Raw genomic sequence first — 23,378 nt, 5'->3', positions numbered from 1 at the left:
GTGCCACACAATGTTTTCACGTAAAATCTTTCATGTATTAATCTCAAAAAGTAACATACACCAGATCTATCTCACTATTGGGTATGTGCCCTTAACATTTCCGCCATGAAAAATCATTTTGGGGTCATTTTGGAAGGTTTTCTGGTGAGTCCGTAAAAATGGCGTAAAACGCGGACAAAATTGTTCACAGCTGTGACTTTTGAGTGATAAATGCTTCAAGGGGTCTTCCCCATGCTGTTGCCATGTCATTTGAGCACTCTTCTGAGACTTTTGTGCCATTTTTAGGGTTTCTCCATGCTGCCGGGAGGTCATTTCACAAAAATACTCGGGTCTCCCATAGGATAACATTGGGCTCGTTGCTCGGGCCGAGTACACGAGTATCTTGGGAGGCTCGGCCCGAGCTTCGAGCACCCGAGCTTTTTAGTACTCGCTCATCACTAGTAATTACTAGTGATGGGCAAGCGTGCTTGCCACTGCTCAATACTAGATAGAATATTGTAAGGTGCTCAAGCGCCATGCTCAATTCCCTGCCCTGCATGTTTTGCTGTTTTTCAGGAGCTAAACATATGGGGATTGCCTGCCAATCACAGTAGTGCTGTAGCCATGTTGTATATAAGACCAGGTGCCGCAATACTTGGCACAGTCTACCAGGAAAATAGTGTAGGCATAGCTGCTGGGGAAGGGATAAATTTGGATTAGAGGCTTATAGATGGGGATTATTGCCTTACAGTTCTTGCTGCTGCACCCTAAAACGAAAGGCCTTTTTAAAGCTACATTTGTTCTATTCCCTATTAATATTACTGTTTCCTGCATTCAGTGTAGGGAGAGCTAGTAGAGGAGATATAGGTTTGGATTACAGGCATATAGGCAGGCATTATAGCCTTTCAGTCCTTGCTGCTGCACCCTAAGGCCCCTTTCACACATCAGTTGTTTGGTGTCACTCACAATCTGTTGACTTGATGGACCGAGGGATCCGTCGCAGAATGTGGAACAACTGATGCGACGGATTCCTTGGAATAAAGGATCCGTCGCATCACTTTTTTCAGCCCAAACATTTTTTGCTACTGGGGAGAGAGAGAGACACCAGAGCATGTCAACGTTTTTTCGATGTTGACAAAAAACGTTACTTTGGCCGTCGTCTCCGTCGGCCAGATAAACATTTTTCGACGAATCCGTCGAACGACGGATGAAACGTGAGGCCATCTGTCACAATACGTCACTAATACAAGTCAATGAGAAAAAAACAGATCCAGCGGCATGAGTCACTGGATTCGTTTTTTTTCAAAATTCGACGGATTGTGACTGAATGCAAAAAACTGATGTGTGAAAGACGCCAAAAAGCAAAAGTACCTTGCCAGGACTACATCTGTTCTATTCCCTATTAATACCGCTGTTTCCTGCATTCAGTGTAGCTGAAGATAGAGCTGCTGGAGAAGGGATAGCTTTGGATTACAGGCATATAGGAAGGGATTATAGCTTTAAAGTCCTTTCTGCTACATTTATTATATTCCCTATTAATATTGCAAAGTTTGAAGGCATATATCATCTACCAATTTAATATGCGCAAGGCATGTGGTAAGGGATGGGGAAGAGGAAGTGCTGCTAATGCTCATTGACGAGACCTAGCATATTCACAACCATCACCAACCACATCCACTTCCACTCCCAGTGAAGCGTTCTGATGTCCCTGCCTCAGGCCTTAGAACACAAGCGGAAAAACTGAGCCACCCACCCACAGGCCCAAACATTAAATGGGAACATTTATAGACTGCTTGCCCTGAAAATGTTGCCTTTTAGGCTTGTGGACACTGAAGCTTTCCACAACCTCACCGTGGTGGCCATCCCTTGGTACTCGATCCTCAGCTGACATTCTTTCTCCTGGTGTGATATCCCCAGATTACCTCAGCACATGTCCCATAACATCACTGGGAAGGTCCACTTGACAACCAACACATGGACAAGTGCTTGTGGCCAGGGATGCCACATTTACCTGTCGGCACACTGTGTGAACCTGGTGGGGACCAGGATTAAGTCAGACCTGGGAATGACACACATACTACCGACGCCAAGGATTGCAGGTCCTAGTTTCATCATGGTTTCCAACATCTCCTACTGCAGTTCTTGCACCCACTCTACATCATCATCATCATCATCAATTTCAAAAATTTTCATCCATATCAGTCAGAAGCTGGGAGCACCCCAGCACTGCCTCAGTGAAGTGGCAACAGTCTCAGCTTAAACAAATTTTTTTGGGTGACAAACAGCCCACCACCGTAGTGTTAGGCGGGCCTTACACGTTACGACATCGGTAACGATATATCATCGGGGTCACGTCGTTAGTAACGCACATCCGGCGCCGTTACCGACATCGCAGCGTGTAAACCCTAGGAGCAACGATCACCGATCGCAAAAACGTCAAAAATCGTTGATCAGTGACACGTCGCTCCTTTTCATAATATCGCTGCTGCTGCCGGTATGATGTTGTTTGTCATTCCTGCAGCAGCACACATCACTATGTGTGACACCGCAGGAATGACAAGCATCTCCTTACCTGCCTCCACCGACAATGCGGAAGGAAGGAGGTGGGCGGGATGTTATGTCCCGCTCATCTCCGCCCCTCCGCTTCTATTGGCCGGCTGCTTAGTGACGACGCGGTGACGTCGTTGTGATGCCGAACGCACCTCCCCCTTGAAGTAGATATTGTTCGGCGGTCAAAGCGACGTCGCCGACCAGTTATGTGCGTGTGACGCTGCTGTAGCGATATTGTTCGCTACGGCAGCAATCACCACATATCGCATGTGCGACGGGGGCGGGTGCTATCACACTCGACATCGCTAGCAATTGCTAGCGATGTCGCAGCGTGTAAAGCCCGCTGTAATGGAAGCTATAAAAGACCAGATTGATCTGTGGCCATTCCTGGCCCACGTGCTCAGCTAAGTGGTCCAGCGCTTTCTGAAAGCCTACCCAGATTTGTCTGAGCTACTTGCGAGGACGGTAGGCTGCATGTGCACCCATTTCCACAAGTCAGCTACAGCTACCACTGGTCTGGCAGTGCTGTAGTAGAGCTTGCAAGTGCTAGTGTGTGATGAGCCCATATGCTGGAACTCCACATTGCACATGTTGGCAAGACATTTTGATCAGCAGTGAGCAGTAGTTGAGTAGTAGCTACAACATTGTTGTTGGTATTCCGATCAGCCACCTCACATAAGAACCAATGAGTGTGCATGGATGTCTGATATTTGTGAGGTTCTCCAATACTGTGAGGACGCAACCAAGATGGTGAGCAGCAATGATGCCATTATCAATGTAACCATCCTGCTTCTGTGTCTACTGAAACTATCGCTGCTCACAATTAACCCCATTATGACCAAGGACGTAATTGTATATTCTTGGTCCCCTCCGGTCAGTTACTGCAGGCTCCAGTGGCGAGCTCGCTATAATCCCTGCACATCTTTGCGGATCTAATCAGCAGAGATGTGGGGCTAACAGGCGCAGGTGGATCAGAGATCCGCACGCACCTGTTAAACCTTTAGATTGCGCTGTCAAACACTAACAGCGTAATTTCAATGACTATGGCGAGGATTGTGCTGGTCCCCACCGCCATCGGCGGCCCCGTGACATGATTACGGTCTGCCAATGTGTTGCCATGGTAGCACGTGGTCAGCTGATGACCCCTGTTGCTACCATGACAAACTTCCTGTGAGAGTCAACAGAACACCGAGACTCACAGGAAAGCAATACCATTTTTTATTACATACAAATGTTTTTATTCCATTCCATTATTCCATTCAAAGCTATATTTTTACCTCCTTTTTTACCTTTTTTTTTGCTATGCGGGAAAAAAAGTGTGACAGTTTTATAGTTCAGTTTGTTTATTTTTATATAAAGCCTTTATTATTAGTGGCATAATATGTTTGCTCGATTTTTTTGGGATTTTTGTCTATATATATTTTTTTTTTACAAATTTTATTAAATAATTTTACATTTTTACTTAGTACTAACACAGGACTCAACAATTGTATGTTTATTACTGGTCTCATACACTACGATACTCATGTACGGAAGTGCATGATATCTGTCAATTTTACACTAAAGGTACCATCACACTTAGCGACGCTCCAGCGATCCCATCAGCGATCTGACTTGGCAGGGATTGCTGGAGCATTGCTACATGGTCGCTGGTGAGCTGTCAATCAGGCAGATCTCCACAGCAATCAGAGATCAGCCACCAGCCACCAGCAACCCGTGTAACGACGCTGTGCTTTGTAACCATAGTACACATTGGGATACTAAGCAAAGCGCTTTGCTTATAGTTACCCGATGTGTACCTTGGCTACGTGTGCAGGGAGCAGGGAGCCGGCTTCTGCGGACGCTGGTAACCAAGGTAAATATCAGGTAACCAAGCAAAGCGCTTTGCTTGGTTACCCGATGTGTACCTTGGTTACCAGCGTCCGCAGAAGCCAGCTCCCTGCTCCCTGCACATTCAGATCATTGCTCTCTCGTTGTCAAACACAGCGATGTGTGCTTCACAGCGGGAGAGCAAAGACCAAAAAATGGTCCAGGGCATTCAGCAATGACCGGCGACCTCACAGCAGGGGCCAGGTCGTTGCTGGATGTCACACACAGCGACATCGCTAGCAAGATCGCTGTTGCGTCACAAAAACCGTGACTCAGCAGCGATGTCGCTAGTGATGTTGCTTAGTGAGACATGGTCTTTACACTTAGGGCGGCTTTGCACACTACGACATCGCAGGTGCGATGTCGGTGGGGTCAAATCGAAAGTGACGCACATCCGGCGTCACTTGCGATGTCGTAGTGTGTAAATCCTAGATGATACGATGAACGAGCGCAAAAGCGTCGTTATCGTATCATCGCTGCAGCCTCCGACATTTCCATAATGCCGGTGCAGCGACAGGTGCGATGTTGTTCCTCGCTCCTGCGGCAGCACACATCGCTGTGTATGAAGCCGCAGGAGCGAGGAACATCTCCTTACCTGCCGCCGGCTGCAATGAGAAGGACGGAGGTGGGCGGGATGTTTACATCCTGCTCATCTCCGCCCCTCCGCTTCAATTGGCCGCCTGCCGTGTGACGTCACTGTGACGCCGCACGACCCGCCCCCTAAGGAAGGAGGCGGGTCGCCGGCCAGAGGGACGTCGCACGGCAGGTATGTGCGTGTAAAGCTGCCGTAGCGATAATAATCGCTACGGCAGCTTTCACTAGATATCGAACGTGCGACGGGGGCGGGACTATCGCTGCAGCATCAGTAACACATTGTTACCGATGTTGCAACGTGCAAAGCCCGCCTTAGGCTGTTATACCCTACTAATGACAGGGCTTAACTGGCTAGCAGATCCCAAGGCCATAGATGCCTTGTGAAACATCAATACCAGGAGATGGTGGTTAACCATCTAGATAATGCTGGCACTTTTGACAGTAGCATCTAGGAGGTTAAAAGGCCCCGATAAGTGATTATGACGAATGTGACTTCGGCAAGTCTCTGACAGCAGACCTTAATCTTCTCTGTAGCGTCAATGAGAAGATCAAAGCCGCAAAAGCAGACTTTACCAGTCTCCTTCACTGTTATTCCTCTGTCTTCACAGACACAGACATAGGCGGGCTTTGCACGTTGCGACATCGCAAGCCAATGCTGCGATGTCGCACGCGATAGTCCCCGCCGCCCGTCGCAGGTACGATATCGTGTGATAGCTGGCGTAGCGAAAATTATCGCTACGCCAGCTTCACATGCACTCACCTGCCCTGCGACCGTCGCTCTGGCAGGCGACCCGCCTCCTTCCTAAGGGGGCGGGTCGTGCGGCGTCATAGCGACGTCACATGGCAGGCGGCCAATAGCGGCGGAGGGGTGGAGATGAGCAGGATGTAAACATCCCGCCCACCTCCGTCCTTCCGCATAGCCACCGGCGGCAGGTAAGGAGATGTTCCTCGCTCCTGTGGCTTCATACACAGTGATGTGTGCTGCCGCAGGAACGAGGAACAACATCGTACCTGTCGCGGCACTGGCATTATGGAAATGTCGGTGAATGCAACGATGATACGATAACGACGTTTTTGCGCTTGTTCATCGTATCATCTAGCATTTACACAGTACGATGTCGAAAGTGACGCCGGATGTGCGTCACTTTCGATTTGACCCCACCGTCATCGCACGTGCGATGTCGCAACGTGCAAAGCCGCCCATAGTGTTGCAAGCTCTCGTGAAATGACAACTACAGTTCTCAGTAGAACTTTATGAGCACCAACTGCCGTCTCCTACCTTAATAATTGGAAAATCTGTTAGTTATTTTATCGTTAAGTAATAAGTTTGTTATTTTCATGTGTATTATTGGTTTCTGAAAAGAAAGTTAAACGACTCTTGAAGCATTTTTCTAGTGACAGTTTGTCTGCAGTCTAACATTTAGTATAAGTCATAAAGAAAATGCTAAAAGATACTACTGTATTTAAAAAACGTAAAATTTTATAAAGAATAATCTACCGGAAATTCATTATGATATTTAGTTTAATATAACAATTACTTACCATGACTTCTGACTGGGAAGCTAGCTAAGAAAAACACTATGAAGATTGTGAAGCCGCTCATGATGATTTCCAACAATTTAATTTTTTGAGAAACCTGAAACAACATGTTTATTATTAGTTTTAAAAAAAAATTGCACAACTAAATTCAAACGTACATTTTGCATGCAGAAATTAATAGTAATCGGCTTATTGATGAATGTTAGGCCTCATTCAGACATTCATGTTTTTCACGTATACAAAAGGAGGGTACACAAGTCATCAGTGTTTTGGATCCAAGTGTCATCAGTGTTTTTTTTAATAACATTGGCAGAACGGGGGACATATATATGAGGATGGGGATCATATATATACAGTGCCTTGCGAAAGTATTCGGCCCCTTTGAATTTTTCAACCTTTTCCCACATTTCAGGCTTCAAACATAAAGATAAAAATGTTAATGTTATGGTGAAGAATCAACAACAAGTGGGACACAATTGTGAAGTAGAACGGAATTTATTGCTTATTTTAAACTTTTTTAAAAAATAAATAACTGAAAATTGGGGCGTGCAATATTATTCGTCCCCTTTAAGTTAATACTTTGTAGTACCACCTTGTGCTGCGATTACAGCTGCAAGTCGCTTGGGGCATGTCTCTATCAGTTTTGCACATCGAGAGACTGAAATTCTTGCCCATTCTTCCTTTGCAAATAGCTGGAGCTGAGTGAGGTTGGATGGAGAGCGTTTGTGAACAGCAGTTTTCAGCTCTTTCCACAGATTCTCGATTGGATTCAGGTCTGGACTTTGACTTGGCCATTCTAACACCTGGATACGTTTATTTGAGAACCTTTGCTCACTGATGCTGGCTGCAGCTTATAAGGGACAAATCTGGTGACAGGTTCCCTTTAATGTTCAATTTGTATTATTGTCCTGCACAGCTTTCAGGGTTTGAGTAATAAGTTCATGTCTTCTGTTATTTCCCTTCCCTCAGGGATTGTTTTTTGTATATATACTGTATATGTCTCGGCATAGCTAGTGTTTGGAATTGTATTTATTCTTCTCTTTATAAATTCAATAAAGAAAGATAAAGCTTTGAAAAAAAAAATAGAAGTAGAAAAAGAAAATCTGGCAATCTGTCAGCAGGATTTTGCTATGTAAACTGAAGGCAGCATACTGCAAGGGCTAACACAGAGAATTCAGGGATGCCTGTCTTGTCAAGGTCTGTTGTTTGTTTGCTATGTTTGTTTAAGCAGCAGGACCCTTATCATTGCTAGACTACAATATCACTACAGTCTACCAGGTCCCCTCCTCTGATTGACATGGCATTGTCAATGTAAAATCTCTATTGAGAACCTGGTGGGGATGGGGCAGCTCTCTCAGCTCTGCTACATGCCTAAATCTGAAAATCCTGATTGTGTTAGAACGGCTGCACCCAGTAATCTATACTAATGTAATGATACATTGTTGGATTCAGGATCTCTTCGCCTACATCATGCTGCTCTCACAGGAGGCAGCAAAAACCTTATGACAGATTCCCTTTAACAGTTTATTTTTTACAAATTAACAAAAGTGATTGAACAAAAGGTAAATCTAAATAAAACCAATATTTGCAATTTACTGCTTATTAAAGGGAAGGTGTCGCTTTTTTATTTTGTATTAATAATAGTGATTATGAAATCAAGTATTTTTAATACAAAATTAAACTCACTTTTTATTTAGTTTTTATTTAATTCTAGTTTTACTGAAGCCCTGGGCGCTGCCATCTTGGATTTGCTGTGAGTAAAGACAGTTACTCACCTACTTTATGGCAACGCTCAGAGCATAGAAGACCGTGGTCAGGCTGTGACTCTATACTTAATATGTGTTGCTCAGGGAATGGGGTACTCGGTCCCGGGCAGTGTTTTGCTGGAGAATCTCACTTTAGTGGCCGTTGCCCGGTTTCGTGCCCTGGGTGCTTTTTAATGGGGAGTATTTACAGGGGAGAATAAAGTCATTTGTGCGACCCCACCTGCGGGTTGCGGTTAATATGGTGGAACCGCCACTGCTGGATTGGTTACTCTTGGGGCTAGTGGTAGTGGCAGCTGAGGTGGTAGGCCCTCCGCAGGTAGGGCTGAGCCCAGGGAGCTGTATGGTGGAAGTGCCGGAATAAGGGAGGCCACACCGGGGTTGTAATTAACAGTCTCTACTCACTCTGGACCCTTAGATGGCTGGTTCAGGCCCCTGTATTTCCAGTGCTAATTGATGACTCGATTGCTCTGTCCCCAGCACTCTTAGTGTGGTCCGGTACCCATAGCGTGGATGTTTGGGGCTCGACTGTCCCTTTGTGGTGGCAGCCTCCTTATCCGTACGGCGGGCACTGTGGACCCTGTAGGGCTGGTCTGTGTCCCAAACCCTAAACCTTGCTGTACTGCTGGTGTCCCCGGATTTGTGGGTTAGTGAGGTCCGTGCAGGTCCCCTCACTGTGCAGGTATTTGCAAGGCCATATGAAACTGTCGCCTGACCTAGGGCCCTGTGCACCGTGCGTGCACTGGTCCCAGCTGTACTTGGGTGTACCCGCCCTGGCGACCACTCTCCTGTGCCCTCGGGCCACTGTTACATGACCCAGCTCTTAGGCACATCTTTCCACTTTCACTTCCTACTACTCAACTGACTGCTGTCCCCTCCCACCAGGCTGTCTAGTTGCCTGGTCTGGCTCCGCCCTCTAGGTGGCCATCCCCTTATGTGACTAGGCAGTGCCCCCTGGTATGGAGTGGTAACTAGGATTTTGGTGTGTGGGTGTTTCTGGCACTGGGGCTCCAGGTCCCAGGGGGTAGGTCCTGCATCCCTGTGAGGATGCAGTTCCCTGTAGTGCCCTGATTGTCTCAGGGGTGCTACAAATACAAAGGACAGCTCCTTGCTGTGACCTAGACGCGCCCCCTGGGCTGTCCAGATCACAGCAGAGGGAGGAGATTGGCACCATGTTTGTGGAGTTCACAGCATATGCTGTTTTCTCCACTTTACCCGTCAGCTGCTGGGATCTGTGGGAACGGGGCGCCGGGCTGCCTCCCCTCCCCCCGCCATTACCATCTTCAATGACACCTCCTCTCCCCACTCTACCCAGCCCCGCTCTCCCCCCTGCCACCGCTACCAGCGTGCATGCAGCAGAGCTGTGTGTGTTTGTGTGCGTGTGTATGCAGAGCATGTGAGTACTGGCACCCCTCCCCCTGCTGCCGCTGCTACTGTCTCCAATGACACCCCCCGCTCCCCCTCACTCTCCTTGGCGCTGCGGGTGTGCATGCAGAGCATTGCGTGATTACTGACATCCCTCCCTCTGCCGCCGCTTCTATCATCTCCAATGACACCCCCGCTCTCACCGCGCCGCAACTACCCTCCCCCCTGCTCTCCTTGCCACAGCGGACATGCATGCTGGGCATTGCGTGCGGGTGTGCATGCAAGCTGAACATTGCGTGCATGCAGACTATTTCGTGCGGGCGTGCATGCAAGCAGAACATTGCATGCATGCGAACATGGCATGCGTGCATGCAGAGCATTGCGTGCGGACGTGAGTGCATGCAGAGTTTGACAGGGTCCTTCTCCTATATCACACAATCAACAGAGCAAGAGATGGATGAACAATCCAAAGAGCATTTATTCCAAACAAATCAAATGGTCCATAACATAATCCACAAAACAGAGGGTAAAATTGTCTAGTAATGGCATAAATGTCCTGGGGATCAGTCAAAATTCTCAAGCAGTCCTTTTCCATGCAAATGGGGCTTTTTCACAGTCTCTCTAGCATGCTGGCCGCAACCTCAGCTTTTCCCTCCCAGAGGATCAATCTTCTTCCTTCTCTCTTCAAGTTCTCAAACAGACTGCCTCATCAAGTAAGCAAAGAGGTTAGTTGGATTCCAGGCCCCCCTCCCCCCACACCTAGGGACAAACACAATAGGGGGTGATTAGCAACAGACAATACAATGTACACACAAGCAATACAACTAATGGACAGTGAACCAAGCCTAAAATACGACCCTACACAACATGATACACACTACACCATATCCCACCTTCACAACCTCTCCCTCCTTCTAAATAAGTGAGTATGCCATGAGGTCTACACAGACCTCTGGCCATCTCACTTAAGTCCATGTTGCTCAGCTGTGGATAGTCTATGGTTCTTCTTGCCTGGATAGTCCATCAGCATTCTGGTGTTGGCTTCCACGCTTGTATTGGATGGAGAGGTGTAGATAGTCCCTTGTACAGCGGTAGTGTTGGAAGGACAAGCTTCCCTTTGTGTCCTCAAACTGTGTTTCCTTCACCCACAAATCGGCATTGTAGATCTCCTACATCATTTCCTATGAGAATATCTGCAGGCAAGCCGCTCATCAACCCAACCACACATTGCTTGACCCCAAAGCCCAAGTCCAGATCTACAGTCGCTTTTGGGATATTCCTCCTTTGTCCTCCAGCCAATTCAATAACAATCAATGGTCCATGATGTATCACCTCTGGCCGAACCAACTGGGGATTAGCTATTGTGAGAAATGCCCTGGAGTCACAAAATCGAATGACTCTCTGTTCATCCAGCACAACCTCCTGTAAGTGCTTACTTTGATGGTAAGAGGAACTCGGGGCTGTGTCTCGCAGCCCATAAACCCCTAGTGGCCGACCATGAGTGTCTGAGTTATTAGGCAACACAACTTGAAGGGGTGAGAAAGCTTCCCCCATTGTGTTCGGTTGTAAAGATAGAACAGGTCGATTTGGTGCAAGGTCATTCCTCAATCGACCAGCAGGGCAAGTGTTTTGCAAATGCCCAGGCTGCCCATATCGATAACATCCCTGCGTCGTAGTCCTTCCAATGTGCATTCTGGAGAAGGCAGTAGGAGAACCTTGTGACAAAGGCCAGAGGCCATACACCCCAACAGGGACATGTATGGTGCAGGGGTCAGCGGTACACTTCGGTGGAGGTGGTGGTAACTCTTGCTCAAGTGGGATGGAATGCACAAATGCACTGGACGAGATGGAGGTACGTGGGGGGTCCCTCCAAATCCTTGCGGTACAACTAGAATGAAGGTGCCCAGGTTGCCCGCACCCATAACATCTGCTCTCTGTGATTCCCCCAGGGCGTGGTCGAACTGTTGGGGCCCAAAATTGTGAGACATGGATGTCATCAGCCTGCAGCTGGGTGCAGGGGCAGATATAACTGGATAGGGCCGAGGTGCAGGAGGATCAGACTGTGGCTTATTGTCCATTAGCCTCCTCCATTGTGGTCGGATAGTAAGGGCCTCATCAGCCAGGGCTGCAGCTCTATCCAAGGTGCACAGCGTGCGCTCTCTGACCCATTCCCGTGTTTCTGAGGGACACTTTTAAAGAAAATGTTCTGTAAGAAATACCTGTATAACGTCTTCCACAGTAAAGGTGTCTTCCGCTTCCAGCTATCTCCGACATGCCTGGGATATCTTATCGGCATACATCCTAAATGATCCCCCTGTGGTGCATGGGAGGTCTTGGAACTGTGCCCTATGTGAGTCTCGGGTGATAGCATGGTAATCCAGGATAGTCCGCTTTACAATGTTTTAATTCCAGTTCTGCTGTGAGCCAATGGCGCGATAAGCCTCTGCCAGGCTTCCGTTCAGGAGTCCCACTAATAAACATATCCAGCCAGAGTGGGGCACTTCCATCAGAGCACACTGCTGCTCAAAGTCCTTGAAAAACCCTTCCACATCTCCAGAAGCCTCATCAAATGTCTTGACATCTGCCCTGGTAATCCGTACAGGCTCGCGGATGGCTGAGTTTACACTCCAACTCACATTACTCCCTCTGTCGAACTCCATTGCTTCTTGTCTCCTCTGTGCTCGGCAAGCATCCTTGTACTCCTGAGATACAGTACACATAGGCCCAGAACCGCCATCTCTTCTTCGAACCACACCAACCACTGGCTTTTTTGGGCAGGGATCTCTGTCCCCAGTGCTTGTCTGTCAGACATCTGGGAGGAGGTGGACTGGCTTGCACCCACCAGTAGATCAATTAAGGCTTCTTTACTTAGTCCCTGGTGGCTCAGGCCCAGATCTCTGGCTCTCTCCTTTAGACTGGATGCGGTGCAGTTTCTGTACTTACTCTGTGGGTTGATCTTCATTAGTCTGCGCTCTGTTGATCCCACCACTGCCACCAGTTGTGACGGTGTCCTTCTTCCATATCACACAATCAACAGAGTGAGAGATGGATGATCAATTCAAAGAGCATTTATTCCAAGCAAATCAAATGGTCCATAACATAATCCACAAAACAGAAGGTAAAATTGTCCAGTAATGGCATAAATGTCCTGAGGATCAGTCACAATCACAAGTTCTCAAACAGACTGCCTCATCCCCCCAGGTAAGCAAAGAGGTTAGGTGGATTCTAGGCCCCATCCCCCCACACCTAGGAACAAACACAACAGGGAGTGATTACCTACAGACAATACAATGTACACACAAACAATACATATAATGGACAGTGAACCAAGCCTAAAATACGACCCTACACAACATGATACACAGTACACCATATCCCACCTTCATAACCTCTCCCTCCTTCTGAATAAGTGAGTATGCTATGAGGTCTAATCCTGTCTTATGTGATACTGTCTGCTGAGCCATGTATCTAATCCTATCCTGTGTGATACTGTCTGCTGAGCTGTGTATCTAATCCTCTCCTCTGGGATACTGTCTTCTGAGCTTTGTATCTAATCTTGTCCTATGTTATACTGTCTGCTGAGCTGTATCTAATCCTATCCTGTGTGATACTGTCTGCTGAGCTGTATCTAATCCTATCCTGTGTGATACTGTCTCCTGAGCTCGGCATCTAATCCTATCCTGTGTGATACTGCCTGCTGACCCGTGTATCTAATCCTGTCCTATGTGATACTGTCTGCTGAGCTGTGTATCTAATACTATTCTGTGTGATACTGCCTGCTGAGCTGTGTATCTAATCCTATCCTGTATGATACTCCTGCTGTCCTTGGTGACACTTTAGATATTTCTGGTCACCAACAAAATGGTGCCGCACTGTGATCCAAAATTTCATTCTCTGTTATCCTGTTGGAAATAGCCAAATTGGGAGGGGCAAGGTGACATCACACACAGGAGAGCAGACTCTGCCCACTTTACTGCAGCTGTAATGTGAGCTAGTTCTAGTGGGATTTCTGTAGGATTTCAGCAGCTGCTCCTCCTAGTGTTTAAGAGTGGAAAATATCAAACTTTTGAAATTTTTTTTATATTTTGCTCAATTAAAAACAAATAATAATATTTAAACAAAACATTAAAACATTACTACTTTACATTTTTTCAGTTAATTTTTTTGGATGACACTTTCACTTTAAACGTTTCAGATTGTTTGGCATGTTAAGGGGCACTTTGCACACTGCGACATCGCAGGTGCGATGTCGGTGGGGTCAAATTGAAAATGACGCACTTCCGGCATCGCATGCGACATCGCAGTGTGTAAAGGCTGGATGATACGATTAACGAGCGCAAAAGCGTTGTAATCGTATCATCGGTGCAGCGTCGGCGTAATCCATGATTACGCTGACGCGACGGTCCGATGTTGTTCCTCGCTCCTGCGGCAGCACACATCGCTGTGTGTGAAGTCGCAGGAGCGAGGAACGTCTCCTACCGGCCTCACTGCGGCTTCCGTAGGATATGCGGAAGGAAGGAGGTGGGCAGGATGTTTACATCCTGCTCATCTCCGCCCCTCCGCTCTGATTGGCCGCCTGCCGTGTGACATCGCAGTGACGCCGCACGACCCGCCCCCTTAACAAGGAGGCGGGTCGCCGGCCACAGGGACGTCGCACGGAAGGTGAGTGTGTGTGTGAAGCTGGCGTAGCGATAGCTTTCGCTACGCCAGCTATCACCACATATCGCTGCTGCGACGGGGGCGGGCACTATCGCACTCGGCATCGCAGCATCGGGCTGCGATGTCGTAGTGTGCAAAGCCCGCCTAACTCTTGAGATGTTTTCTTTTCTTTTGTTTACAGCTTGTTGCCTTGGAGACTGATTACTGCTGCTAGTCAGTAAAACCTATGTAGTGGTAACAGGTCCATTCTACCGTATTAAGCTTGTGAACTCTGTTGTAAAGCTGTCCAGGACTGCCCAAGTGCGCTAATACTTTCTAGCTCCTAATCCTAGCAAGCCTAAGGGTACCTTCACACTTTAGCGATGCAGCAGCGATCCGACCAGCGATCTGACCTGGTCAGGATCGCTGCTGCATCGCTACATGGTCGCTGGTGAGCTGTCAAACAGGCAGATCTCACCAGCGACCAGTGACCAGCCCCCAGCCAGCAGCGACGTGCAAGCGACGCTGCGCTTGCATGGAGCCGGCGTCTGGAAGCTGCGGACACTGGTAACTAAGGTAAACATCGGGTATGGTTACCCGATGTTTACCTTAGTTACCAGCTCACACCGCTTAACTTAGCGTGTGCAGGGAGCAGGAGCCGGCACTGGCAGCATGAGAGCTGCGGAGGCTGGTAACGAAGGTAAATATCGGGTAACCACCTTTGTTACCCGATGTTTACCTTGGTTACAGCTTACCGCAGGCTGTCAGACGCCGGCTCCTGCTCCCTTCACATTCAGGATTGTTGCTCTCTCGCTGTCACACACAGCGATGTGTGCTTATCAGCGGGAGAGCAACAATAAAAAAACGAACCAGCACTGTGTGTAACGAGCAGCGATCTCACAGCAGGGGCCAGATCGCTGCTCAGTGTCACACACAGCGAGATCGCTAATGAGGTCACAAAAAACGTGACTCAGCAGCGATCTCAGTAGCGATCTCAGTAGCGATCTCAGTAGCGATCTCGCTGTGTGTGAAGTACCCCTTAGTGTAGTGTTTACAAACTAAACAGTAATTGTGGTCAGTCTCCTAGGAGACAAGCCATAATTAATTAAAAGTGTTAATATATCAAGAACGGCTGCAAATACAGTATTAATAAATAGTCAATTAAAGCCATGCTTATTTTTACAAATGTTATCTGACAATGTCTTTCTTTGAAGATGGGAATTACCCTTTAAAGTACTACGCCGTGTGTTTTTTATATTCACTACTGGATAGTTATCAGGATTAAATGTTCCCTATGATTAGAAATACACTTACTGGTCACCTTGTTCTGCTGTTCCCATCTCTGATCCAATCCTCTTGTGCACCTCATGACCGAAAGGGAGCTTTACACGCTGCAACATCGCTAGCGATAGCTAGCGATATCGTGCGCGATAGCACCTGCCCCCGTCGTTCGTGCGACATTTGGTGATAGCTGCCATAGCGAACATTATCGCTACGGCAGCGTCACACGCACATACCTTTTCAGCGATGTCGCTGTGACCACCAAACAATCCCTCCTTCAAGGGGGAGGTGTGTTCGGTGTCATAGCAACGTCACTGCGGCGTCAATAAGCGGCCACCCAATAGCAGAGGAGGGGAGGAGATGAGCGGCCGGAACATGCCGCCCACCTCATTCTTCCTCATTGCTGGTGGACGCAGGTAAGGAGATGTTCGTCGTTCCTGTGGCGTCACACATAGCCATGTGTGACGCCGCAGGAACGACGAACAACCAACGGCATGCACCACCAACGATATTATGAAAAGGAGTAACATGTCAACGATCAACGATTTTTGACGTTTTTGCTATCGTTGATCGTCGCTCCTTGGTGTCACATGCTGCGATGCCGTTAATGGCGCCGGATGTGCGTCACTAATGACGTGACTCCGACTATATATCGTTAGCGATGTCACAGCGTGTAAAGCACCCTTTACTTGTGATTGTCCAGATCCCTCCAGTGTTTGCTGGGTGGACCAGAAGCCACTGCTCAAAGTAAGTCTATGAGACGCAGCACAAGACTCTTATAGACTTACATTGAGAATAAATAAGCATTAGTAGAGACTTTTGGCCGGTTAGAAAGATGTTCACAACATGGTGGAGAGGACTCGAAGCAGCACCAAGAACAGTAGAAGGCCACCGGAAAGTATTTTACTATACATATGTACATACATTTCTGATATCACTCTGGTGGTGAAATTAAAAATCTGGTTTTACAGGATAAAGCTTTTTTTAAGTGTTTGTGTACTTTGAAATGTGAGAGTGATTACAAGATGTGTGGTACTTTATGCAAGCTAAAATGTCACAACCTTTGATTTGCTGCCATAAATGAAAGGTTAGTTAAAAGGTTTATTTTTTTAAACCCAAGGTTGGCAAACATAAGAGGCATAAATCACCACTGAATGTGGATTTATTATATTTAAATAAACATTTCTTACATGTTCACTACTTTATTACTATCTACGTCCATTATAACATATACTGTAAATCTGTAACATTAATTCTGCACATTCCTCCCACATTGTGCTGCAGAAGTTCTATAGTTCTTCACAAACTTTAGGGAAGATCAATTTGATCAGTTTTATTAGTCCTGTTTCCGCGTAACCTTATTATAGAGCTCACTGTGTGAATGAAGCCGTTTCACCTATTGTGTACAGGGATCCGTTGGTAAATACCACTTGGCCGTATTGGAAAGGATCAGTATTAGAAATGGGCAAAATTATTTGAGTTTAATGGAATTCTACCCAAATTTTGCTAAGATCAATATTCTCCAAAATATCTTACTTTTTTTTCATATGCTTCCATTGAATTCAGCAAAATAGCAGCCAATTGTTCACCATTTTGCTAGAACATAGAGACCTGGAAAAAGCAAAAAAATATGCCCAAAATCTAATACTCACCCCACTGTTTACCTTACCGGTCTGGTGCTTACCCTCTACTCCTCAATGCCTCTTCTTCCTGCCATCACGTGCTGAAACCACTTGGTATTTTCATGCTAGGCCAGGACTTTCAGCCCCGAGCATGCCCCAAACATCCAAACGCCTCCGCATCGTAAGGTTCTGCCACAAGCTTACAGTAAGAGGGGACATCCTGGGCTGGTCAGGGCAGATAGTCCCATCCTAGCATGAAGAGGCTAGCAGTTTCATTGACAGCAGTAAGAAGAGGTGATGTGAACCACCAGATGAGCAGCAAGGGCGAGGTGAGCGGAGAGTTGGGTATTATTTTAACATTATTTTTATTTTAAAAATTAAAAAGAACACTTAACCAACCGAATATAACTCCAAGTTAATCAAACTTCTGTGAAATCAAACTGTCCATTTAGGAAGCAACACTGATTGACAATCAATTTCACATGCTGTTTTGTAAGTGGAGTAGACATCAGATGGAAATTATTGGCAGTTATCAAGACACACTCAATAAAGGAGTGTTTCTGCAAGTGGAAACCACAGTCAACAGCTTAGTACCAATGCTTTCTGGTTGATGCTTTGGTCACTTTTGAATGTTGGTTGTACTCTCACACTCGTGGTAGCATGATACAGACTCTACAATCCACACAAGTGGCACAGGTAGTGCAGTTCATCCAGGATGGCACATCAATGCGAGCTGTAGCAATAAGGTTTGCTGTGTCTATCAGCCTAGTGTCCAGAGGATGGAGGTGCTACCAGGAGACAGGCCAGCACACCAGGAGCCGTGGAGGGGGCAGTAGGAGGCCAACAACCCAGAAGCAGAGCTGCTACTTCTGCATTTGTGCCAGGAGGAACAGGAGGAGCACTGCCAGAGCCCTGCAAAATGACCTCCAGCAGGCCACAAATGTGCATGAGGGCCCGATATCCACAGATGGTGATTGTGCTCACTGCCCAACACCGTGCAGGATGCTTGAAATTTGCCACAGAACACCAGGATTGGCAAATTCGCCACTGGCGCCCTGTGCTCTTCACGGATGAAAGCAGGTTCCCACTGAGTACATGTGACAGACGTGGCAGAGTGGGGTGGCATTTCTTTGGAGGGACGCACAGCCCTCCATGTGCTTGCCAGAAGTAGCCTGACTGCCATTAGGTACCGAGATGAGATCCTCAGACCCCTTGTGAGACCATATACTGGTGCAGTTGTCCCTGGGTTCCTCCTAATGCAGGACAATGCCAGATCTCATATGGTTGTAGTGTGTCAGCAGTTCCTGCAAAATGAAGGCATTGAAGATATGAACTGGCCCGCCTGTTCCCCAGACCTGAATCCGATTGAGCACATCTGAGACAGCATGTCTCATTCCATCCACCAACGTCACGTTGCACCACAGACTGTCCAGGAGTTGGCAGATGCTTTAGACCAGGTCTGGGAGAAGATCCCTCAGGAAACCGTCCGCAACCTCATCAGGAGCATGTCCAGACATTGTAGGGAGGCCATACAGGCACGTGGAGGCCACACACAATACTAAGCCTCATTTTGACTTGTTTCCATTTTAATTTTGTCTTGTTTTGATTTTCATTTTCATTTCTTTCCACTTTCATTTTGTGTGGGTCTTCAAATTCAGGCCTCCATTGGTTAAAACATTTGATTTCCATTTATTATTTTTGTGTGATTTTGTTGTCAGCACATTCAACTTTGTACAGAACAAAGTATTCAATGAGAACATTTCATTTATTCAGATCTAGGATGTGTTATTTGAGTGTTTCCTTTAATTTCGTGAGCAGTATATTTCATTTGTTTTTTACATCTTTCATTTACTATGCTCTGGTGGCTGGTAAAAAACACCAGAGCATAATAGGGATCTTTCAATTTGTGGAGAATAGCTTTGCTGCAATTTCCTGGTAAACTTTGGCGAATTTGAAGCTCTCCAAACACAAACACACTAACCCTTTCACGACCAAGGACGATACCTCCTTGGACGTGTATGGCCTTTTAATATGGTTTTGCATGGCTATCCCGCATTATTCCCTGCACATGTCTGCTGCTCTGATCAGCAGACATGTGCAGCAAATAGGTACAGGTGGATCTTTGATCCACCTGTGCCTGTTAACCTCTTAGATCACACTGTCTATCTCTGACAGTGCGATCGAACGCGCTCTGGCAGGTATCATGCTGTTCCTTGATGCCATGGGCAGCCCTGTAAAGTGTTCACAGGGCACCAATGGGTTGTCATGGCAGCGCAGGGTTAGCTAATGACCGCTGTCACAACACTGTCACCTCCTGTGAATGTCGGCAGAGCGCTCTGATCAGCAGAAGTGATTGGACAGTGCAGGCATGAAGTCCCCTAAGGAAACTAGTAAAATAAAAAAAAAATGTAAAAAAAAAGTTTTTAAAAAAATAGGAAATAAACCCTAAACGTCAAATCACCCCAGTTTTGCCCCACTGTAAATAAAACAATAATACAAAAAAATACACATACCGTACTTTTCGGACTATAAGACGCACCTGACCATAAGACGCACCCTGGTTTTAGAGGAGGAAAATAGGAAAATAAAATTTTAACCAAAAAATATGGTCATGACACACTGTTATGGGGCGAGGATCTGCTGCTGACACTGTTATGGGGGTAATGTCCCCAAATTCTCTACTAAGGTACCCCATTCTGATAAGGATCCTCCTGCCTTGTATATGGTCCTGCTCATATACCCCCCATCCTGCTAATAATATACCCCCCATCCATCCTGCTCATGATATACCCCCATCCATCCTGCTCATGATATGCCCCCATCCATCCTGCTCATGAAATGCCCCCATCCATCCTGCTCATGAAATGCCCCCATCCATCCTGCTCATGAAATGCCCCCATCCATCCTGCTCATGAAATGCCCCCATCCATCCTGCTCATGAAATGCCCCCATCCATCCTGCTCATGAAATGCCCCCATCCATCCTGCTCATGAAATGCCCCCATCCATCCTGCTCATGAAATGCCCCCATCCATCCTGCTCATGATATGCCCCCATCCATCCTGCTCATGATATGCCCCCATCCATCCTGCTCAAGATATGCCCCCATCCATCCTGCTCATGAAATGCCCCCATCCATCCTGCTCATGAAATGCCCCCATCCATCCTGCTCATGAAATGCCCCCATCCATCCTGCTCATGAAATGCCCCCATCCATCCTGCTCATGAAATGCCCCCATCCATCCTGCTCATGAAATGCCCCCATCCATCCTGCTCATGAAATGCCCCCATCGTGGTAAATGGCGTGTATCCTGTGGCACAGGAAAAAAAAAATAAACGTTTATACTTACCCTTCCTCACTCCCTGAAGCACCGATCTCTGTCTCAGCTGCAGCGCTGCTGTGTGGAGCCGTCACCGGTGTCTGCAGCATCGCGTCTTCCTGTCTGTGCCGGCGGTAAGCTGATCGATTCTGGTGGATACTAGTGGTGCGCACAGCGATGACGTCATCGCGGTGCGCGCCGCTAGTGTCCAGATCAGCTGACCGCCGGCACAGACAGGAAGACGCGATGCTGCAGGGGGGCGGCTCCACACACGGTGACGGGTGAGTACACTGATTCACTGCACCCCGCGCTGATAATGATGCACGGGGGGCAGTGAATACAGCCGCACATGATCACTCCAGGCTGTAGTTGCCAGGGGTGATCACGGCCGGCTGCTAATTATGCACGCACCCCCCCCGCCCATCCCCCCGCCCACCTGTCAGCGCCGGTTTCGCTGAGAGATGATGGGCGGGAGGATGGACGTGCATATGTAATGAGCGGGCCCACGTGGTCACGGCAGGCTGTTACAGCCTGCTCGTGCCGCCGATGACCCGCTGCACCGCGGCACCCTCATTCCCCGCAGCCTTATAGTCAGACCATAAGACGCACCCCCCACTTTCCCCCAACATTTGGGTGGAAAAAAGTGCGTCTTATGGTCTGAAACATACGGTATTTGGTATTGCCACATTCAGAAATGCCAGATCTATCAACATATATAATTAACAAATCTGATTGGTAAAGGGTGTAGGGAGAAAAAAATGAAAACACCAGGATTATGTTTTTTTGGTTGCCGCAATATTGCATTAAAATGCAATAACAGGCGATCAAAACATTGCATCTACCCAGAAATGATATAATTAAAAATGTCAGCTCAAGACGCATAATATAAGCCATCACTGAGCCTCCAATGAGAATGCTATGGGAAAATGGTGCCAAAAGCTTCTGATTATTTTTTCCACCACTTAAACGCAAAACTATACGTGTTTGGTATCTACAAACTCATACTGACTTGTTTAATAATATTGCCATTTCAGTTTTACCATATAATGAACATGGTAAATAAAAATACCAAAAAACTATTGTGCAATTGCACTTGTTTTGCAACTTCGACACACTTGGAATTTTTTTCCCGTTTCCCAGTACAATATTGAGCAGAATGATTAGTGTCATTCAAAAGTACAACTCGTCCTGCAAAAAACAAGACCTCAGATGGCTAAGTTGATGGAAAAATAAAAAAGTTATGGCTCTAGTAAGAAGGGGAGGAGAAATCAAAAAACAGAAAATCAGGGGGGGTGAAGGGGTTAAAGTTTTATTGACCAGAATCATGTTGATTTTTTTAAAGTATTCTCCACTAAAGAAGTTATATTTTAGAAGAAGTTTGGTGCCTATATCCTTTTATTTTATCTTTTGTGAATTCCTTTTTATAGATTTATAAATTGCGACATAAACAGCATAAAAACAATTACAAAACAAACTACTTATTCATACAGTAGTTAGTGATATCCAAACCTAAAAGGACACCATTGGGCAGCACTATTGTAACTTTTGTATCTGTCTTTTCCTGAGCTCCTCTCAGATGATTTATGACCACAAACCACAGTGATGTGGAATGTGCATTGAAACAAAAAGCCTGTAAAAGCCAATCTGTGCAACATTTATAATGAAACCCAATTGCAAAATTTACATTTAGCCCAAATTTATGCATTTAAATGAAAGAAAAAAAATTGTCCCCAAAATTGGACAACCCCACTTTTTTTTTACAGTTATTTAATAGAAACTTACGTGTGCCTTGGAGTTGTCAGGTTACATGTAAAATCCCAGTGCTTGGTTAACTCTCTGCTTATTGTTCTCTCAGGTAGCTCCGCCGCACCTGATCACAATGGTTTTCTCAAATAGCAATATTTGGGGAGTTTGGGGGATAGAGTAATACTAAAAATAAGTATTGAAAAGATTACAGTGTGTCTAGGGAATGGGATAAGTGAACACTAACTGGGACTGCAAGGTTTATAAATGGGAGCGAGTAACGGTAAGAAGAGAAGGGCGTGTTACAGTAAATCCGTATGTAAACAAGTTGATGTTGAAACCCATATTGATCTAGAGATCTTTTCAAACAAAGCAAAATTCACATGAACACAGACTTTTACTTCCTTTTAATTTCAGCTGAACTGACAATTCATTAACTAAAATGTTAAGTGGAAGTGGACCTAGGTTTTACAAAAATTGTAGCACAACAGCTAAATCTAGTGTGCACCTACCTTTCACTCATCTACCTCTGCTACTATCCTTAACCCCTTAAGGACGAAGACCGTTTTGAACTTAAAGGCAACCTGTCAGGTGCAATATGCGCCTAGGACCACGAGCAGTTCTGGGTGCATATTGCTAATCATTGCCTAACCGTCCCTGTATACACTAGCATAGAGAAAGAGATCATTAGAAAAAGTATTTCTAAAGATCTTTTATCATATGCTAATGAGCGAGGGCACTAGCCCCCTGAGCGTTAGTTCCCCAGCCAGTCGCCCCCATTAACATGTTAGTACACCCATGTGGACATGTGTGACGCCCTGGGCAAGCCAGGGGTCACAGGTCATGACACCACCACACCCTACACCTCAGATAGGTACACCAAAGCTACACAAAAATCCTTGTTGCCTTCCTCCAGGGGCTGATGTCCACACCAGGGGGTGGGCCAGGCGGTTGGCTCTGCCCACCGAGGAGTTCACAGCCCTGGAGGCGGGAAAACCAGGCAGTTAGAGTTTGGAGGAGGAAGAGAGATGAGTTAAGTTAGGGAAGTGAAGGAGAGAACAGTGAGTGAAGTTGAAGTGAAGTGGTAGAGGAGCAAGAGAGAGGAGTTAAGGTGGA

At 46.7% G+C, this 23,378-nt stretch overlaps 1 protein-coding gene across 1 annotated transcript in view; it reads right to left on the bottom strand.

Annotated features, from left to right (window-relative positions):
* Positions 1 to 22,540, bottom strand: part of LOC142291290 (sushi, von Willebrand factor type A, EGF and pentraxin domain-containing protein 1-like) — a 142,619-nt gene extending 120,079 nt beyond the window's left edge. The window contains exons 1-2 of the mRNA XM_075335714.1: positions 22,302 to 22,540; positions 6,535 to 6,628 (exon numbers count right to left, since the gene is read on the bottom strand). Of these exons, the coding sequence (XP_075191829.1) occupies positions 6,535 to 6,595 (61 nt within the window). The 5' untranslated portion in view covers positions 6,596 to 6,628; positions 22,302 to 22,540. The remainder of the gene's footprint in view (positions 1 to 6,534; positions 6,629 to 22,301) is intronic.
* Between the last annotated feature and the right edge of the window lie 838 nt (positions 22,541 to 23,378).

Source organism: Anomaloglossus baeobatrachus, chromosome 2 (assembly GCF_048569485.1).
Source record: "Anomaloglossus baeobatrachus isolate aAnoBae1 chromosome 2, aAnoBae1.hap1, whole genome shotgun sequence".
Lineage (NCBI taxonomy): Eukaryota > Metazoa > Chordata > Amphibia > Anura > Aromobatidae > Anomaloglossus > Anomaloglossus baeobatrachus.
Note: the sequence above shows the minus strand (reverse complement) of the source record. Positions and strands in the feature narration are given on the sequence as shown.